The 21,791-nt window shown below is 40.8% G+C and overlaps 1 protein-coding gene across 1 annotated transcript in view; it reads left to right on the forward strand.

Annotated features, from left to right (window-relative positions):
• The first annotated feature begins 1,859 nt into the window (after window positions 1–1,859).
• Window positions 1,860–21,791, forward strand: part of tbl1x (transducin beta like 1 X-linked) — a 31,136-nt gene continuing 11,204 nt past the window's right edge. Inside the window, exons 1-2 of the mRNA XM_050048740.1 lie at window positions 1,860–2,718; window positions 19,447–19,552. Of these exons, the coding sequence (XP_049904697.1) occupies window positions 19,495–19,552 (58 nt within the window). The 5' untranslated portion in view covers window positions 1,860–2,718; window positions 19,447–19,494. The remainder of the gene's footprint in view (window positions 2,719–19,446; window positions 19,553–21,791) is intronic.

Raw genomic sequence — 21,791 nt, forward strand, 5'->3', positions numbered from 1 at the left:
GCAGAATCCATTCACACTCAGTGTGTAAGGCTACTGCATTGTGGGTCGTAGCCTGTGATTCTGTAGGCACTGTTATCATTTATCATGCAACCTGAGCCTGGTCTCACTCAAAGGTGTCAAATTAGGTGCTTGGGCAGTCACTTACAGCATCAGAAACCAAAGAAAAAAGGCCTCCTTTAACGTTGGCATAATACGCGGCCGGTTGCCATAATACGCGGCTGGTTGCCATTGTGGTCTCATGGTGCCCTGTGCCGTCACGGAGAAATGTGGCAGGACAAGGACGAAAGTTAAGGCGGCAAATGTCCGAGTGGGTCAGGCGGGAGGGGTGGTGGATGTGTCCAACAAACCACGACTTTCACCCAAGAGATTGGTGTTCACGTCCCATAAGATTCTAAAGCCAAACCCTGTTCTTTCTTTCCTTAACCTAACCACATGTTTTTTTGAAAGAGACTGTATGAAAATGTTAAATTTTCTGCGAAAACAGAAGTGTATCTTGAAAGAAGACAATGCATGTAACAAGCAGAACTTGGCACCGTGTCCCAGATCGTCAAAAACCAACACACCCAGGATACCTTGCACATCACATACGGACTTCAAAACTAAATGTCAATATGTGACGAGGTCGGAGTGGGGATGTGTTGCAGTAATCATGTTTAAAGAGACAAATAAGTCACTTCCGGGCAACATTCAAAAATTGTTTCGTAACAGGGATCAGGGTTATAATTTAAGAGGACAATATAATTTAAAAAAACAATGTGTTCGTACAACCAGGAAGAGTCTGTGTATTTCAGTGTATAATAATAATAATAATGATAATAAACTTTATTTATATAGCGCTTTTCTAAACCCAAGTTACAAAGTGCTTTACAGTACCATACACTATGAAAAACAAAGAAGTAAAAGAACATCATCCACAGAAAATGCAATTTAAAAATGATAATATATACATAAACTTATACACATATGTCCATGCAAACAGATATATACTCTTACATACATACATCTATGCACATACGTACACATAAAGGCTGCACATACATGCAAACATACCCATAAACACACATACAAGCATACACACATATGTATATGCAAATATAGGCGCACAAACACACCTTCAAAGTCAAACAATGTTATATAAATGCGAGTCTGTACAGGTGGGTTTTTAATAACTTTTTAAACTGTGGAACTGAGTCAGCCGACAGTAAAAGCATGATCGCCCTTGGTTAGAAGTCTGGACCGTGGGACTTTTAACAACATTTGGTTTTTCGATCTGAGGAATCTTGGAGCAGAATAGGGGGTTGAGAGCTCTGAAAAAATCAATTTAAAATATCATACAAAAATATATATTGATAAATTTGGCAGGTATATAGATGAGGGAATGCTGTGGTAGGGGGTGCATGTTTATTCTGGAACACTTGGTGGTACTTGAACTGTAAATAAACTGGGTTTATTACTTATTTATTTAATTGGGTGGTAAATAGATTTGGGATTGTTGTATATTCGGTGTAAATAAATTTGGGAATTTGTTGAAAAAATATATGAGTAAAAGAAGAAATGTAAGATGGGTTGGGACATGTAAGTTTTACTTCTACCTATTCCTTTTTGGACACTGTTATCTTTGTCTTGTTTTTTATTTATTTTTTGGTTTGAAATAAAGTCATTCACTCATTCAAATCCACTGCTTTGAGGCCATGCAACTCAAAAGACACAGCTCAAAACACAGGCTGTAGCCGGAATATTTCCTGCGCGCATATTGCCGTGTGTACGGTAACCAAAGGAATGTGTCACACCAGTGTAGAGCCGTAATGATGTCAACTTGTTATTTACTTTCCAAATCTGAATGACTGAGCAAGGCGAAAGGAGAATTAATCAACCGCTGTGTGACCGGGCAGGCGAAAAATAGTGGAGTGTGGGGGAGGGGAAGTGGCTCACAGGCCAGATAGGCAACATATTACACTGTAGCCTGTGAGACTCAGCACACTGCCTATACTGGGGGACAAAATATCAAAGTAATAACACACTTTTACGCGGTTTTTCGAGAGCGTGCTATTTTAACGGCGTACGTCGGGCAACCTAGTGTGTATTTTGTGTCTAAAATAAGCGGTGTTTAAGGTGCATATATATATAAGCTATAGGAAATATACAGTAGCTGTGTGGGTACAGCACACAGCCCCGGTGGAAGTTAAACGACAGTAGAGGGGCAAGATGTTTACAAAGTAACATTTTAGTGCGTAATACGGGAAGTGACGTGTGCACGGTATAGACTACTGGTGGATTAAGTAATTAACCTGCATGTTTAGTGGTGTTTTTGATATTCAGGTTTAAGGTCAGTTGGCTTTCACCCCCCACCACCCCTCTATTCTCTGTCTACGTTTCTCTCCCGCTGCCGCTCAACGCCTGCTGCTGCCGCTGTCTCTTTACGTTCCTGTTCTCAGTGAACGCTGAAACTCCACAGAGTAACTAGCCTGCAGCCCCAGCCACAGAAACTCGGGTTTATTCCAACTTTACCGCCAGTTGCGAGCGCGTCTGAGCCATTACTGCTTTGTTAGCACACCAAATTAGTCGACAGTGAGTCACAGCAGCGGCGGTCGGAACTTGAAATATGACGGTAAGCAAAATGGGAGGAAAGTCGTCGCTAGCTTGCTGAAGTTGGAGGTTCTCCTTGTGGAAGAGGAAGAGGTGGCGGCGGACACCACGAGTTCACTCTCACAATAAAAGGTAAGCCAGTTAAAGTGGCATGGTTTTAGGCTGCACTGCATTCAGCCTGCTTCTGTGTTTATGTCTATATGTGTGAGTGTGTGTGTGGGTTTTACGCGAGGAGGATAATGACATTCAGAAATTGGTGATTATGGCGTTGATTAGGAGGTTGCCGGCACATAGCTTAGTCACCCTTTAACTCCACACGTGTGTTGAAATTCCTGCTTGTGTCTTTTTAATTTGCTCTCTGTCGGTTTTCCAAACAACCTACTTTCCTGAGACTGTGTTTTCCACACTCACATTACACCTTGGAAGCTGGGCTGTGGACTACTTTGCAAAATAATAAGTTTTAGAGGTTGAATGTTGTCCCATTTTTGGTGAATTATTGGGATATATACTTTGCTCTTACTAGCACAATAGAAACCCTCAACCTCATATAGTTGCACTAGCCTATTCTAATATGATTTATACATATATTTATGTTGCCATACAGACTATAAGAAAGCTCATGAGTGGGGGGGCACTGCCACCAGCTTTTAAGAGACAGTTCATGTTACTGTATAACTACAATGTGAAGCTGTTTCCTGACTCTGTGTCAACACAGGCACCAATTTCTCCAACTGAAGCTTGAGGACATGGTGATTTCACATCCACGGAACACTTAATAAAACCAGTTGAGGGACCCTATAAATTCTGCTTATTTTCCAGTTAGTAGCCCTGGCTGCTCTCTGTAGTTCCTGGAATAATGGGATACAGCGTGTACAGACACAGTTAAGATGTCTCGTCTAGCCTCTGAGCATCAAAGTGTTTATTATCTTCATTAAGGCAAAGACATGAGAGGCATTCAGATGAAAATAACTACTAAAGCATACTGCTGTTTTGAAGCCTGATTCTACTTCAATGGCCCAAATAATTAATGCCAAAGTGATGCCCCCGTTTTCGTCTTGACCCAGTGGCTGTTGTGTAGTCACAATATCAGGCGGTGTTGTTTGGCTGCTGAAATTAGAAGGAGGTATTTTAATGAAGAAGTTGCCCTCTTTGATGAGGAGACACTGACCAGACTTGATGTGACATTTTGGCGGCCACCGTTTTGGGTTTTTTGAATGGTAAGCCATTGGTCATAAGCCGGAAGACACCTACTACTCTCCACTAATGTCACAGTCACCACAGAGATACAACAATTGTTGTTAGCATTGGATTCATTTAGGCTGTAAATAAAGAGAAAAGCAGTGTTTTTTAGGGCAAAAAGTATTTTTCTGGAATTTCATTGTGCCAGGTTATGTAATAGGGCTATCACTTTTAACCAAGGTGAAAGAGTTAATAATGACCATGTTCGTTTTTGTAATGAATTCCAAATTTTATCATCAAATTGGTTGTTTTGTGACATCGTAACACAACAGATAGCTTTTTATTTGTTGTCTTAATTATGTTCCTGTCAGGCAGTCCACAGACAGCTTGACCTTTACCCAATATTCTTGCATCTATAGCGTGAAATCCAAGATGCTTCCATGCATTTGGTGTCATGATTATTTGCTTAGCACAGCTTGCTCGTTTACTCCATTTTGTGTTAACTTATACCCCATTTCCACCAAAATTAGTGTGTATATGCAAGTGTTAAAGTCCCCTTAAATGTGATGAACTCTACATTTCTGTTTTTTTTTTCTGGTGTGTCCAGTTTGACGTCATATGTGCGCTGGAAAACGAGATTAGTAAAAAGTAGAGGGCAGCATAGAGACCACGGAAAATGTTACAATGGTTAGGCTACTTCTTGTTTATATCTTTTACTTATTCAGTCTCTCTTTCAAATTAGTCTTGCTTATTAATTTGTAATGGTGTTTGAGTGCTGCTTGGATGAAGACGAATGGAATTTGTGGCTAAGATAACAGGGAGTCGCAGAAGTTACTGACAGTCGTACCAGAAAAGGGGCGAAAATTAGCATGTCCGCCTGGGTGTCATGTTTCCATCACTGCCGATTGGAGTTGGAGCTGATGAATAACCGTGACTAGTGCAGTGTCATTTGTCCTGGGAGTGAATGCAGAGTGTAACCTTTCCCACTAAAGACAAAAGCCAGATGTTGGTGGGTTTTTTGGTCCAGTGGGAAAGAGGCTAAAGCAATAGCCTGTTGCACCATATAGTTAGCATTTTAGCATTCAGTTAATATAGTATGTGGACTTATAAGGCGAGATAAATATAGAGTGACAGTATAAATTAAAGATTTGAAATAAAATTCAGATTCAAGTTAAAAAAATCAGCTGCTCAAGATTTTGTTCTGCACGTTCAAAGAGTCTTGTCTGATGTAATGCATAAAAGTGTGACAGTGCGTCACATTAAACACCAGTTTAAAGACTTCATGTAGCCATTTTGCTGATATTTCCCATATCTACTCAAATTTCAAAGTGTTCTTGTTAACATTCGCACACAGAGTCCAACCATATTGCCCTACCCTATTTGTGTGTTTACCAGTTTTGTCACCCAACCTAAGGACCTGCAGATAACCCTAATTGCAGTGGTTACAAAAACAGGTTTAGTGCTGTCTATTTAAAGAACAATAGGTGTTTTATTATGTCTTAATTGCATGTTTAAACTTAACGTCCCACATTTGCATTTATTGATCCTTAAATGTGTTATTGTCAGTGTCTAAAGTCAGTGCTACCTCTCATTATTTTTACAGAGTGAGTAGCTGTAAGTTTTCCCAATGCTTCATAGATTTTGAATCATCCCTAGTTAACATGTTGTTCTCAGGAGCTTTTATTGTCTTTCTTTTAATTTGGTGCTTCAGAAGACAGACACAGTTGCCTTTATGCCGAGTCCTCAGAGGGCATCAATTGATAATGTTGTTGGCCTACAGGTTATTGTCTGTCTGCCTCTTGCTCAGTGACAGGATCTGAAGATGAAACGTGTTGTTTTTGGTTTCAGTGCGTATGCTGTCTGACAAAAGTGGATGGCCTATCATATGTGAAGAATCATAACTCATTCATCTGATGGCTTCCATGGCTTGTGTTCAGGCACAGAGGAGGCAACAGCCAATCCGGCGTACATTGTCTTAGACTCTGTGTTCAAAACAAAAATGTATCCCCTGCTCATAAGTAGGGCAAGGAAGTCCCTGAGAAAGCCCATGTCAGCCTTGTGGTGCTGCAAAGCTCTGTATCGGGCTGTCCAAATATTTCTGTAGCAGTATTTATTTATGATAGGCCATGGGGGGAGGTGAGCCATTCTCTCCCTCCGCAAGAGTCGTACAGTGTGCATGGGCTACCAGCCAACTGGCAGACTAGTGGTTACTCTGAAATAACGCCCATACAAGTTCTGGCTAGTTCAAGGCTATGGTTATTTATTTGGATTTATTTTGGATTCAGGGCGGCTCTGTTTATAGTTGCGTGAACTTTTGTCTGTTGTGCCTTGACTCTGTACTTGTGCGTGTATTCAAATTAAAGCAAGTAGGAGGAAACCACATGCCTTTAAGGGTGTGTTAAGTCTTCAACTGTGTCTAGCAGCTAATCAGTTTCTGTTTCCCTTTTGTCTGAAATCGTCACAGCTAATGATTGACATTTATTGTTAATAGGGCACGTTCACTTTTTAGAGCACATCTCTCTGTGTGAGGTTACATTCAGTCAGTAGACACAGACGCTGTTTCACAGGGTCAATCTGCCAGCACAAACAGGTCATCTTATATTAATATTGCCAACATATGAAGAAAAAAGACTAGGATCTATGGTGCTATCGTTCTAGTGAGCCTCTGAAGTAGGCTGATCATTTTTTACTAGTTTTACAGCACTATTACTGCTGATGGATGACTGTTGAGGAAGTTGTGCAAGTACATGCATGCCACAGTGTGAAACATCTTTACTAAAGGGAATTTTGTTTCGCCCCTTAGCCTTTCTTTTCCTGACAGATACTTTGTGTATTGTTCGCCAGTGAAGTAAAAGTAAAGACAAGTTTGTGCTCTCAAACAGCCTACATAAAGAGAACAACATCTGAAAGATATCGCTGAAACATGAATTTGTATCATCATGTACTGATGATTCAATCAGGAGAGTTTCATACCTATAAACGCCATTGCTCCAATTGGCAGTTGAATGGGACAGATATGTATTTATTTTTTTGCTATGATACTTTACAACTTATGTAAATATTGCAACAATGAGACAGTGTTATAGTAAGTGTTGCAACATTCAGTAGAGAAAGGCCAGAAATACGTCTGAGCTGTGACATTGGTTGTGCAACAACAGAGAGAGCACTGACAAGTTTATTTACTAACTGTAAAATGGTGCTCAGCAAATATCTCATTATGGTCACAGCTCTGTAATAACCACATTAGAGGGGCTGTATTTTTACAATTATGGCATCTCACCCCTCGCTTTTATGGCTGGCCTTTCTGTTTCTAGCATTACCCGCCACTTAAATATCTTTGTTTAATCAAGACTATTTTGAGCAATGTTGTAAATGAATGAACAGCTACCAAACTTACATGAGTCTTTGAATTTTCATGAGAGATCTGTTTTATATGTACTCAGGCTATCTGTCAAAAGCTTTGTTCTGGCAGCCAGTGGTAGGGTTAGGGCTGGGTATAACCCAAATCACAATAGCCCCTTTTACACTGCCTTTTCAAGGTGGTAGTTTCACATTGTTATTCTGCCTCGCCATTCTGTGTTAAAGGTACAGTTGCGAAATGGGGGGGACAGAGTTGCCTTTAACGTGGCACCAGAAGTAGGTACAGCGCCAAAATGACTTCTGTATAAATGGGACAACTGGCAGTTCAGGATCATGAGTGGCACGGGTATGACTTTATGACAACATGTTATGAATGCAGCCCTCTGTGGGAGATAGAAAAGAAGCTGTTAGCAGTTAGCAGCTAACTCAAAGAAGAAGAACAGTAGCCCAATATGTCTGCAAATTGGGAAAACAATGAGGTCTGGGAGCTCTTTATCCTCTGAGCAAAGGACCAGATATACCACCACATAAAAGGGATGGTAAATGATTGTTAAATGTGCCATGTTATAGCATTGTTGTTATTTATAAAGCATTGCTGACACATATGTTAGATGTCACATTAGAGGCCAACACAACCTTGTTTGGTTCTGTGTAAAAAATGCAAAGCCGGCATGAAGAGGGGACGTCGCAGCAGCCCTATAACACAATCTCCTTGTAAAAAGGGCTAATGTCTGTTTACATTTACTTCTGAGTGTAACAATCCTCACATCATTTAGCTCAAATCAAATTGCACTGAACAATCGCTGCCTCAATTGATAAGCTTTTAGCCACCTAAAAATAGCCCACCCAAAAACTCTTAACAGTTCAACTGTATGCTATATTTTGAATAATTTCACCGCTTTACCTTGCCATTAGACAATCTTTTCCAACAGGGAATTGAAGCCGTTAGGTCACCAGAATCCTTTTACACACAATAATTTTACTTAACAAAACACTGAGTTGCTGGTCTACTGCCACCTTTAGGGGCAGGGTCAAAATGTTATTTCACAAAAACACCGTATTTTTTAAAACTTTTACACAGTTTATATTCATTCACATACACAATTCACTGCATACGAGTAATGATACCTATAAATTGATTTCATACAGTTTAATTTAGTTATTGTTACTAAATAACATGATTCAGTAATAACTGTCAATTTTTTTTTTTCATTCACTGTACTCACCAAAATGACACAGTGTCATACAATACATGCAGTCAGCCAGTTGCTCCATCTGGCCAGTGCTTGAAAAAGTAAAATTTTCCAGACATTGCTTTACGAGAACTGTTACTCACCTTCTCAACTGTCTTCGCTCTGCTTTGCTGGTGTCAGTCTCGACTCATAGTTCCGGAGAATGTGAGGAGAGCGTGACGTGCAAAGACAGATCCAGGCAGGCCTGTTTACCTCACAGATGAAATGGTGGTCAGTATAAACAGCATATGATTTGACAGGCGAAAGAACATTCTTTGCGTCTTTTAGAAAAATATACCACTGGGTTGACAATGATGTGTGGTCCTAAAAGAGTTAAGCTCAGCGCAGTGTGTGTTTAGCAAGGTGTTGACGATTGAAGCAGAGACCATGGCATCCATGGCATCCATGGCGCACAGCTTTATCCAAACTTGTGTGCTCGCAACTCTTATTGATCTTCCTATAGCACCTGGACAAACATTTTATTTTGCGAAGCATCACCAAGTTCAGACAGAGCACCAGTGTGTAGTTGTGTAGGAACCAATAAGCAGAACTGAAATTTAAATTTCTCAATGATTTCTTTGGAATCGTTATTTCGGAACCGGTTCTAATTTGGGACTGGTTCTCGATACCCCACCCAAGGTAGGGTACAGGCTACAAGCACACTGCTTCGACAACACTGCTACAGAAATGCAACGACCATTTTTAGGATGTTAGTGAAAGTTTCATGTTCGCCGCTGCAGGGTTTGTAATTTCCTACTCCTTGTCATTTGAAGCTCAACGTCATACCACAGTCTGGCCTAACCAGTGGTGTAGGCGGTTAAAAGGACAAGCATAATATTTGGGCAAATGTTGTACATGCATGCACCGAATCCAGTTATTGCCTCATAAGAAGGCTATGTTTGTGGCCCAGAGTCTTTATGAAATAGCATATATGTACTAGTGTTGGTATCTCATGATTGTTTGTATTTTATAATTGTAGTACCCATACAGATCTAAAATTCTCCATATTTTCAGTTTCTAAACTAACAGCCTTAACAATGTGAACTCTGAGTTCTTTCTGGTTACAAAAAGAAATGGCAATCATTGCAAAACATTCATTGAATGTGCAGACAATTGCTTAGTGGTGTAGAGAACGCACACACACACACACACACACACACACACACACACACACACACACTACGAAAGGAAATCTTGGGTGTGTGGTATTAATGCCGTGTCGTACTGTGTAAATGTTAGGTAAAGAAACAGTCAGGGGAAAGCTTAGAATGAGGATCAGAATTTCAGTTGTCTGCCGTGTTTGTTTGACCCTGATGTCAGATGGAAGGAAAGCTCAAGGAGAGTGGGGGGTATTTAGGGTGGCATGAGCAGCTGTTGACAGAGAAGCAAGATCTTCTGGTCACCATAGCAACACTTGTATTGCCCACACTGGTGTGTCTCTGTGTTTACAGCTTATTTGTGCAATCCTCATCTTGCTGAAAAAAGAATTGCCTGGCTGAGGCCTCTGTGTCGACTATTACGATCTCAAGTTCATGTCTTTTGTGTTGCTGAATGGATGCAGAAATATACATTTATGCGACAAAATAAAAAGGTTGAAATTATAAAATCATTTGTTTTTTTTCCTTTTAGTAACCTGCACTTAAGTAAATTCTTGTGAAGACATACTGTATGTTCCCATAAAGATGTGATAGTTTCAGTTCCTGTCGGCGGTGGAGACAATGGCTGCATTTACAATATGTCAACACAACCAGAAGACTAGTGCCAGATGACAGATTTTACAGTTTATTTTGACATAATGTACGGATCATTTACTCTCAATTTTAGATGCAGTACACAGGAACTTGTGGCTCATGCAACACAGACGCACAAAGCATGCACTGGCCTAGATTTGAAGCCACCTCATTTTGCTACCTTTTCATTGTTGTACAGTGAATTTGACTATATAAAAGAGACTGTGTTCAGTTCACTCCGTGTCTTTGACGGGTTAAAGTGGAGGGACGAATTATCCTGTTTAAATGTTATCTGCACATGCATTGACATAACTATAATGGCACTGTGCTGAATGAAGGGTTATTTATTGTCTTAGTGTGAAGTAACAAATGCCGGGGCTTCTGCTTCATTCTTAGAGCATTACGGAAAGATGTTTGTTTTGTATGTATGTGCTACACTGAGCATCAAAAGAGCTCTCTCTGCCCCACAATCTCCTCCGCACAACGTATTTACTTGCCACCCGCCCCCACACAGTCATATACACATGCATGCCCTACAGCGATTGGTGCCTTGTGTGCTTACATGCACATATGAAACCATGATATTTTGAGAAACCAGAAAATCAAAGTGTTTTCATGCTCTGCAATAACCTGGTTAGTGTAAAAGCTGTCTGGACAATAATCTGATTTTTTTTTTTCCTACCCTGCGCTATGTCCTTGAGCCATGGCTGGCATATTAAAGACATGATAATATGATGTATCGTGTGAGATGTTGTCACTGTAAAGTTATATATGATAACATAAGAAAATTTCATGAAGCCTGTTGTGGCTCTAAAGAGAGCTGCACTAAGGTCACATTCACACTGGCGCTATTTGGTCCGCATTAAACAAACTCTGGTCCCCTTCCACGGATAGTTCGGTTGGTTTGGAGTGGTGTGAACACTCATTCGAACTCTGGTGCGTACCAAACGAGCAAACCCTGGTCTGCTCGAAAACTGGGGGTCTCGGTTCACTTGCAAGTGAACCCTGGTGCGGTTCGCTAACATTCGGAAATGCAAACAGATTATCCAGCGAACCAGGGAGAGGAAGTGAACCAAAGAGAGGAAGTGACGTAGAGTGCAGTGCATTTTAGGTAGAAAAAAACCCCAAAGCCAACAGCTTGAACCGGGAGAACCAGAGGTTAAAAAAAGGAAAAGTTGGAAAATGTCTCGTGGGCAGACGTGGAGCAGTGAGAACACCAGGGTAAAAACAGAAACCCCAAAACTACATAGATTTGGTGGTGCTCCATTGTTTTTATGGTGACCAAGCCGGCTGAAGGGGGTGGATTTCTGTTTTCAGTTGACCAATTGATGATCCAGGTTTTCTTCTTCCTCGTGCTTTTTTCTTCCTGGTCAGTGGTCGTTTTGGGCATTACTGCCCCCAAATGAGCGGCTGTTGTAACTGCCTGATCTTGTCCAGGCGGTTTGGTCCACTTTAAAAAGTGCAGTGGGAAAGTGAACCGAACCACATGTAAATGAAACTTTTTTTTTTTTAACATAAACGCTACCTAATAAATTTGTCGTTTACAAGTAGAAACTCACAGTTTTAATAGTGCTCCAATGAGGTATAAAATTTTTGATTTCCTAGTTGTTTGAATAAAAAAAGAGAAAAGTCTGATGCATCGAATTCGATGCCTTCCTGTCTTTAAACTGGTGATTACAAGTTTGATAATGTTGTAGGAGTGTAATGCTGAATCTTGGGAGTTCTTTTTTTAAGTTTAGGGGACTAAAACTACCCGTTAACCTGATGTTTAGACCAAAAATATCCCTGACTAATATATATACAAGGATCTGCATTGGTATGGGCAAGATGAAATAATATTCAGGAAAATATAACTCTGATCTCATCTCCAATTCTTACTCATATACCCATCGATAAATTGATAGGTATGTTTTGTTCTTTTTGTGTATGTTATTGTCCACATCAATGGGCAACAACCCAGGAGTTCTCTTCTTTGAGCAATGCCGATATCCTTTGTTTCTACAGAGAATGCTAAATGACTGCAATAGGCAAGTGGGAGTTGTCATTTTTATTTGATGCTAATGGCTTCAGCATGAGGCTGGATCTTAGGTCCTGATGCCCCCGATTAGGAGCCATCATAATGAATCCCTTCAGTGATCCTTGCTGTCTGTCACCGTCCCCTATCCATCCCCCTGGGAGAAAATACATTTGATGGTGGCGCCTGTGAATGTGCAGTTCTCCATTGAAAGAGAAAAAATACACACCTCACACTATATTGCTGCAAATCTATCAAGGTGCATATCTTAGATTTGTAATTCTTGTGAGGATAGCATTGGAGCAGGTGTGCAGTAACAGTAGCTGTTGTAGTGCACAAAATACCTCTTCTAATGTGTTACCTCGATGACCTCTTTCATTGTTAACTGTTGAAAGAACCAGTCGATTAGGCCCACTGATTCCAAGGGTGGCCAGCTCTGTGCGTGCATGTGTGTGGAGAGCCAACAGTCTGCAGGTTTTCATTCCAACTGATCACCTCAGCAGGTTATTTCACAAATGAGTTCTTCCCCTTTACTTACAGGAGTGCTAATCAGTGGGTAGCGTCTTTGGTTGGAATGAAAACCTGCAGACTGTTGTCTCTCATGGCGTGGGAGAAGTGTTTCCCCTGGAGACTGAAGGCTCCCATCCCCCACCGTTCGCCGACCTACATTGCCTGTCGCTAAGTGACTCATTGAGAGAGGCAAAGAATAATGCACAAATGGTTGTTGTGATTACCTGTGTGGGGATCATTATTTATCACCCTGCTCCCATTCCACCCCCCCCCCCCCCCTCGATTCCCCTCCCCCACTCTATCGCTCTCACTCCCCTCCCCCCCTCAAGACTGCAGCCCAACCAGAAGCTTCAAAGGCGGGTTTTACTCAGCAGAGCAGTTCAAGAGAAAATGGCTGCTGTTTCCAGGTCTTGTTTGCACATCTGTCAGGAGGTGACTGTTCAGGAGAAAATGGGGTCCCTGGTATGCTGGTTTTCAACATCATTCTTTTCAAAACCTGCATGAGTAGGAGACGGCTGGTTGTGTAGCTCTCATCGCTACATTATTTCTGCATCAAATGTTTATGTTCAGAAAGCACTTTATTTGGTCCAAGTGATCATTGGATGATTTTATATGATAAGCCCCATTTAGAGTGTTGTTCAAGGAGTTATTTGCAGTGGCATGTTTGATTTAACCGTGTTAGCAGACATCTAAAAAATAGTGTTGAAATTGGCTATCAGCCACCAAAAATGTTTTGCAATCACTTCATTTCGTGCTTTTTATGTAACACATAAAGACTATCAGTGTTGTGTCACTGAGATTTAAGAAGGACCAATCAGGTTAAATCTGCAATTGGCTCTTTTAGCTACAATGAAAAAGCCTTTTGCCTGGGGCACGCTGCCAGCATGAGCATTGTGTATGCGTCGTAGAATGCCATCCCTTTTTTGGCGCCTGCAATTATTTATTTATTTTTTTAGCAAAAATAGACAGTAAAAAATTGTCTTGTTGATTATATTGACGGTGTACCACCTTACGCTACAGTGGCAATGTTTATGTCTCTCAGACATGATAAAAATGAAATATTTATTATCAACTCAACATTTTCTGTTTCTGTTTCAAATTAAAAGCCCTCTGAAAACAATTCTGTGGACAGAATCTCCTCACTTGTTAACACAATGCCTTTTATTGTGAAACATTGTCATGGCTGTGTTTTTGAAAATGCAGTGGCTGGTGCAGCTCTGTGAATTTGTAGAGTGACAACTTTTAATTGTGGAAATACAGTAGTTATAGCAGCAGGTATCTCTGCAGCAGCAACACTGTCAGTGTGAACTACAGCCATTCAGCCAGGTTGCCATCACGCACTGCTCGTGTAGGCAGTGTGGCCCGGGCATTAGGTGAAAGCAGGTCTCCAAGCTTGTTTACAGTGAATGATAATTCATGCTGTCTGTATGGCCTCTCTTCTCTCTGAAGGTAGGCATTCATTCTTAAAAATAACCATCAACAAAATATGAATGTATCTTAATTTCCATTAAGGTTATGACGGTAAAATATATCGTGCAACAGTTGACATGTGTCCACCAGTAGAGATTTGGTAGTATGGTCTCTACTGCAGGAGCTATTCAGTGCAGGCTTTGTATAGGGCTGGGTCCTGTGATCTCCTGATCATGTGAATACACTTGCTTCCAAGGTAATATTATATGGCCAGACATGAAGGGGAAGGGTTACGTGGTAAATTCAGAAACCGGTTACACTTGAAATTTTTGGTTTCAGGAACTTCAAAGCTTCTGTTTTCTCAGAATTTTATCTTGTTCTTAAGTCTCGTGTCGTCTCATGTGAGGCAGACATTCTTTTGTTTGTACGGAAGTTCTAGATTAAAGAAGAAATGTTATGGATGTTATGGTTACTTTAAGTCACTTTTAAAATTTAATTTACAGCACAATTAGCGTATTGTGATTTATAGCCTACTTTTACTGTGATATAAAATTACATATACTGTGATAGAAGATTTTGGTCATATTGCCCACCCTAATATTCTAACCTTAGATATTTCCTTCTTTCTTTTAACTCTGAATGATATCAAAGCTGAATTTGCACCATCTCTCAAAGTGCTGTCTTGTGCACACACCTCAAATATTTTACAAATTAATAATCATCTCTGTTCTTATCTAATACATTTCAATACTTTTGTAATCTATGGGACTGGCTTGTTCCTTTTTTTTCCAGAGAACTCATATCATAACACTTTGTCTAAACTTTTGAGTAACAAAAATAACTCTCCTCCATTATGTCTCCCCTCAAACTAGTCCCTACAAGCAAGTTCTGTTCCTCACCATATAGCCACATGTATTGGTCAAACCTATTCATGAGTGAACACTTTCTTATTGGCTGTCAGACCTTCCTCTACAATGTGTCTGCACGTGGTAAACCACAGACTCTGGTTGGAGAGCTGTTACGGTTCAGGGGTCATTCAGTTGGATCTTTTAATACTTGCAGATTCAAAATGTCATGCCAGAGCATATCTTAACATAATAACACTATATTAGATGGATATCTTTTACGAGACAATGCTCCACGTCATCAGGAAATTGCTTGAACCTGAGGTAGCGGTTAGCATTGTGTACATCAGCTGTGTAGTGAACGCAGCAGTTCTGCGAAACCTGCTGCTTTCTATTTCTTTGTATTATTTTTTCTTTTTAACAATCAGCCACAGAACAACTGTGCACTCAGAAGTGACAGTGCGTACAGCCAAATACACAATCCATGTAGTTACATTAGTAAGATGAAAGAAAATGTACTTTGAAGCCTAAATATATGCTTTGTAAGAGGAGGGTGAGTTGTTGTGTAGTCAGATTTGATTACAGTTTAAATGTATCTGTTTTTCAGATGATTAAAATGGAAGACTAAGAGAACACAGGGTGATTCAGTATGAAGGCCTGTTTGGCCACAGCTTCAGGACATAATGCACTCACGGGCGCGAAAGGACAAAGCCCCAGCAGGATGGTGGTGTAGTTTACATCGCCAAATAATTGCTGCAAGATTGCAGTAAACATCCTCAACTTAACCATAATTAGCCGGATGAGCGCAGCAGGTGTTCTCGTCATTGACATATTCATGTTTCCATTTGTCTGTCCTATCTATTGTCTGTCTTTGCTGCTGTCCTCTGTTTGCATTTGGGAACGCTCAAACATGCAAACATGCTTTCAAACAATTGTTATTCAGTGTAAGAGACCATGAAGTGAAAATGATAATGCAAAGTACAGGAAACTGTAGGTCAGATAAAAACTAATAAAATGGCTTGTATAACTGTCAGTTGCTCCCATTTTTGTACTTAAATGTTGTCATCTCTGGGTCCAGACACTGGGTCTGTTGCAACAGTGTCTTGTCACACCAAGAACAATTGCTCATTTCCTCGTGTTGTCTGTAATGCGTGATTGGCAAGTCACTGTTCTAATCTGCAAGTTGAAAGAATATATACAACAGTGTGAGGACTTTCTGAGGAGAAACTTAATTCGGCATGATGAAAAAGTAACAGATGTATTTGTATGCAGTGCCGATTTCAGCCAGAACTGGGTAGAAAACAAACTGCACTGGTAAATGAGATGTAGTGCAGAGAGCGTGCATGGTAGCTCCATTGTTTGAGTTTTGAGGGTGAGTTCAAATTAAATTTGAATTGACACATATGTTACAGTAACAGCTGCAGTGCTGGGCAGGCTTGTAACATTAAACGGCTTGTTGCCGTGTTAAATGAACACATCCGTCTTTTCCTCGGATACACACAGAGTGAGAATTACACCTTGTTTTGCTGCTGATGAGAGTAAATCAATTTGGTGCATGTAACGCATAATCTGGTCTCATTCCTCAGATGTATTGATACTCTGCACTTTTAATTGGCTTTCTTGTAAGGTTGAAGGTGTGAATGGTGGTGAGATTTGATCCATATTGCCATAGCAACCGTATATACGTGGAATAGTTGTTGTGTTGGGGATTGGAGGTTGCTTGCATTATTTTCAGGGTCCTCTTGATTTCATTTGCATCTTAGTGAAACGCCCGCCCATACCATCTGGGCTTCTGGACTTGTGTGGAAAAACATGACTCTAAATGAGGTTTCCTGTGCCCTCTTTAAGCTGCAGTATCACATTATTACAACAACTATAACCAAGGATGTGTGCTGTTATATTGTGTCTACTGTAAACAGTGTTTTTGTAGTAGCAGCCTTATATGCAGGTGTTTATTCCTTTGTGGTGTCTTTCTCCTTTTTCAGAGGGATCATATCTCCAGGCTTTGACTCCACTTATCACTTCAGTGGATAAAAACCTCAGAGCCATTGCCGAGGTTAGCATTTTGTCTGGTCTGCCGGAAGGCACATTGTTTGGTCAAAGGAGGCTTGGATGCCCAGGGAGTTGTGTAATGGATGGTGGCATCATGGGCCCATCTGATAGAGGGATTATTGCTGCTGCCCTGCACCAATGGGCCCTGAGCCCCTCCAGGCTGCCTGTTAATTACGTTTCCAGTTGTTTGGTATGTAGCTGTGGCAGCCTTGGGAGCAGCGGCTGCTTCGCTTTGATGTGGCTACCCCTAGTCGTATATGTAAGCCGAAGATAAACACAGTGGCGGTGGTCAAATCAGGGCACGTTGGCTAATGTAGACAAGCTCAGTGTTGTTGTGCTTGCTGGCAGAATAGAGCACCGAGCATTTGCCTTTGAGTGAGAGTTTTGCTTGTTGATCTAAATAGGAATGAGAATATGAAATAGTGAGATCAAAGCACTATTTGCTTTTTCTAGTAACATTTCTGTGAGATCCTGTTCTGCTTTTTTGCAGGATTTTCTTTTACTTGAGGTCTAACTTTAAGGTTACCTGCAGAGTTTTTGACCTCTAGTAACACGGTGGAGCTGTTTATTTATGAGCAGGCCCCCGTTCTGTTTGTCTTGTGCACACGCACGTGGATGCCCATGCACACCATACACATCATTTAAGTCAAGCTCCTTACCCTCTAAGAGCGAGATCAGCTGCCATATAACAGGGACAATAAATGATGGTTATTGCCATATTATGCTGTTGTTATTAGATGCATATGTTGTGTGTTACATGTCACATGAGAGGCAGACGCTGTTTTACATCATGCCCGTCATGCCTCTTTTGCATCTGAAACGCTGGCATGCTATCTAAAATCACACACTCGAGCGAGAGTAAGCTGGCATTGTTTGGTTCTGCATAAAAAAATGCAGAGCCAGCGTAATGAAGGGTCTTCATCATGGCCCAGTCGTGGGATTTCTGACTTACACTTGGCTGTAAAGCACCAACAAAGGTAGAGAAGTAAAAACACTGCCAGTTAGAAAACACCAATGTGAACAATGCAGGATTTAAAATGGTTAAAAATCTGCTTTGCAACATCAAGAATACACACTTTGAGTTTTGGTGAATGTCAGCTTTTGTTCATCTAACATGGCACTCTTTCACTGCACTCCCTTTTATATTCAAAAATAAAAATGACACTTCATTTTGTGGCTGCACCAGTTGCAGAGGTTGTTTTAGTTCCAGCCCTTAACATGTCTGCTGTGGCACAATAAAGGCAGACTCCATCTGAAAGAATATACCAAGGTGAAAGTGAATAATTCATGTTGAGTAACATGTTCAAGCCCTCTGGCTGTATGCCCACTGGTAATTGGGACAACACCATTCTCTGTCTATTTTGCTCGATCTCTCTTGTTGCTACGCTACCAAAGGGGAACTTGAGTGGGCCTGGACAGTGTTTGGAATGAAAGTTGGACAGCCTTGCAGTCTTCATACCTGACACCAGCACCAGCACCACCTCACCCCTGTTATTTCTCTTTGTATTCTCAGCAAAATGTCTGTCCCTTCATCTCCCAGTGAGAGTGCAGGAAATAGTTACAGTTATGTGGTTATACACGGTTATGTAGTTTGTCATGATTCATTCTCAGCGTGATTCTTTTGTCGGGCAATTTTTTCCCTAACCATAACCTGCTTGGAGAGCACTCTTTCTGTCCATATGTGCTGTACATTTATGTGTGTTTACATTGTGTGCGTGGGTGTATAAACAATGTTCCAGCTCCATTTTCCCCTGCTCTCGTTAAGCATATGTGTGAGCCATTGGGAAATTATGAACTCCTCAGTATTTTTGCAGTGTTCATCAGCCTGAGGACAAAAACATGATGGAATTAAAACTGTAATTGCCTTTTTGTTTCTTCAGCTCCCTTCAGTTTTGAGACAGTCTCAATGGAAATGTTAACATAAGCTCCACTAAACACAACTATTTGTTGAAAATAAGTCAGAAGTGAAGGTCAGGGCGACTGCTATGAATAATTCGCCTCTTGCTCTCTTCTGTAATTTACTAGATGGGCAGTGGACAGGCATTTAATATCCTTACTGCTTTATCAGGGCTCTTTCCATCTAGATGGTTGGCTGGGTCACTAATGGGAAGCACCATTCAGTTCTCAGTGAGAGCCAAATGGATATAGACACTCCCATTAGGCCAGAGAAGAGAGGCTGGAAATACTCACATTCAGTACTAGACATGGATTCACAGGTCAAGTGACCCAGCTATTGACATTGTCAAAGGAAGGAATCATGCAATGGACAAGACAAGAGTGAGTGTGTACGCACAGAGGCTGGACGTCAGCGCTGTCCCGTGTTTGTGTGTGTGTGTCTATTAAAATATGTCGGCTCATGTCTGCATCACTAACCAAGTATAAGGACAGATTTATGCAGTGTGCAGAATTTACATCTATTTTTATCAGAGTGTGATAGAAATACTTTTTAGATTGGCCTTAAAAAATGTCATATGCAAAACCACGGAGTTAAATATTAATCTCAACTCCTGTTTTTTTGTTTTTTTCAGGAGTGAGCCCATCCTTCCAACATACCTCCTCCCTTTCATTGGGCTAAGATGAGTATTACCAGTGACGAAGTGAACTTCTTGGTCTACAGATATCTCCAAGAATCAGGTTTGTCTCACTAATATCTGCTAAACACACTTATACTGTTTTATTCTAAAAAAATAATGGATTTAGTTGGTATTCCAAGGTTTTGCTCAATACACACATCTTGTTTGACCTTGGACTTATTATCTAGAAAATATAATTATCATCCATGAACAGTTTCGAAAGACAAAGCATATAACAATAGGGGTTGGTATTTCTAGGCACCTAAAAATTTGAGTTTGAATCGGAGGGCTACAATGTGATTATAAGACCATTATTGATGCATCTGGACACATCAGAATGTTTTATTTATATTTCCTCACTCAAGACTGTGTGCTTCTTATATGACATAGAGCATTTGTAATGATCCATAATTAAAACAAACAGAAACTGAATTTACTTCCATTGTCTTCTATTAATAGTATGTAACAAAAGGAGGAGATGTGCTAACTGGAAGGTTAAATTTGCTTACATCTTTCCCATATTTCAACATACATATATTTAGCCATAGACATAGTCTGGCTCACAGGGTGTAGACTGCTGGTATAAACCTGCCATTGGCTTCCTATTTCAGACAGAATTTTTGTCCCCTTCCACTTTTTGTGTGTTACTATTTTCAAAATCCTCTTCACTGTTTGAAACTAGTCTCACATAACCAGAACTACTGTATTTCCACACTTTGTTTAAGCACTATGCTTGAAACAACAACAACCTCTGAGCTAGCAACCTACACACTAAAAGGCCTTTTAAATTTTTTATGTAGTGTTTTCTTTTGAAGGGATTCAACCATTTTAATGCCCGATTTCGCCTCACAGCATGCAAATGTTCCACCAAAACAAGTTCCCTCCCTACACTATGCTGCAAGGGCTCCGCCACAGCATCCAGGGCTAAGAACCGCCCAAGATGATTCTGATTGGTTTAAAGAAATACAAACAACCCAGAGCGTTTTTCTTTTACCGTGTGTGCAATTATAATGGGTTCAGCCAGACCTTTCAACAGTACTGGCATTGCACGAGATAGGTCTGGCTATGTGAGACTAAGGGTGCTTTCAGACCTTGCTTTGGTCCGAATCAGGGACTAATTTTGTTTCAAAGATGCATAGTTGACTAGAGTTGGTTCGTGTTCTCACGGCAGCATTTACAAGCGGACCAGATCAAATGCGAGAAAGCTGCTCTTGATTGGTCAGAATTTCCATGTGGGAAAAATCCAGGAAGTAAACAAAACGTTGAAGAAGAGTACACTTGCAAGATAAATGTGACACTTTCATTCTTTCTTTTTTTTTTGTAAGATTTTTTGGGGCATTTTCACCTTTAATGGATAGGACAGACAAGTGTGAAAGGGAGAGAGAGAGAGAGGGAGTGACATGCAGCAAAGGGCCACAGGCTGGAGTCGAACCCGGGCCGCTGCAGCAACAGCCTTGTACATGGGGCGCCTACTCTACCACTAAGCCACCGACGCCCCAAATGTGACACTTTCTAATGTCACAATGGAGGGACAACTACGCAGGTTGATTTTAGCGCTGCTCATCGTGGACTATATTGCTGTCATTGTTCATTTAAGTCAAACCATACAGTTTGAAAACGAGGCGCGGCTCCAACTAGAAAACAATGTTTTGATGCATTGGATGTGCTGAATGTGCATATTAAGGCAGTACAGGAGGAGGCGCACATTAATAATCCTCCAGGACTGTAACATGCTCATGTTTAACCCAAACAATGTGTCATGTAACTGCAGTTGGTTCGGATCGAGGTCAGAACACCGTACTGAACCGTACCAGAGTTCGTTGGTAAATGGACCGAGACCACCTCTTGAAAAAGGTCTCAGTCCGGTTGTTTTGGTGGCCACCTGAGTGCAATTGCTGTGTTCACACCTGCCCAAACAAACAGCACTTAGGGGGCAAACAGACTTGAGTTCAATTGAACCAAACAGGGCAGGTGTGAAAGCACCCTAAGTAAGACACAACTTGCATACAGTGTGGTCTTTGTCCAGGTCCCTTTTCACTTTAATTCCATAGAAAACCATACGCTAGCTTTTAAATCAGGGGGTCATCTGTGGTTGCTCACGTTCAGCCATCCTCACCAAAACTTAAGAAGCAGCCTAGCTTAGAGCATTAACACATCACCCGTACTTATGTCTGATATACTTCACTATCCGATTGGCTCAGCCGTGAGGAAGGTACAGCACGGTCTTGCAAAATTGTTACAGCCAATCATATAATGTTGAAGAATTGGGTTTTAAATGTCTGATTATTGACTTTTCTGCA

This window comes from Epinephelus moara, chromosome 7 (assembly GCF_006386435.1).
Source record: "Epinephelus moara isolate mb chromosome 7, YSFRI_EMoa_1.0, whole genome shotgun sequence".
Classification (NCBI taxonomy): domain Eukaryota; kingdom Metazoa; phylum Chordata; class Actinopteri; order Perciformes; family Serranidae; genus Epinephelus; species Epinephelus moara.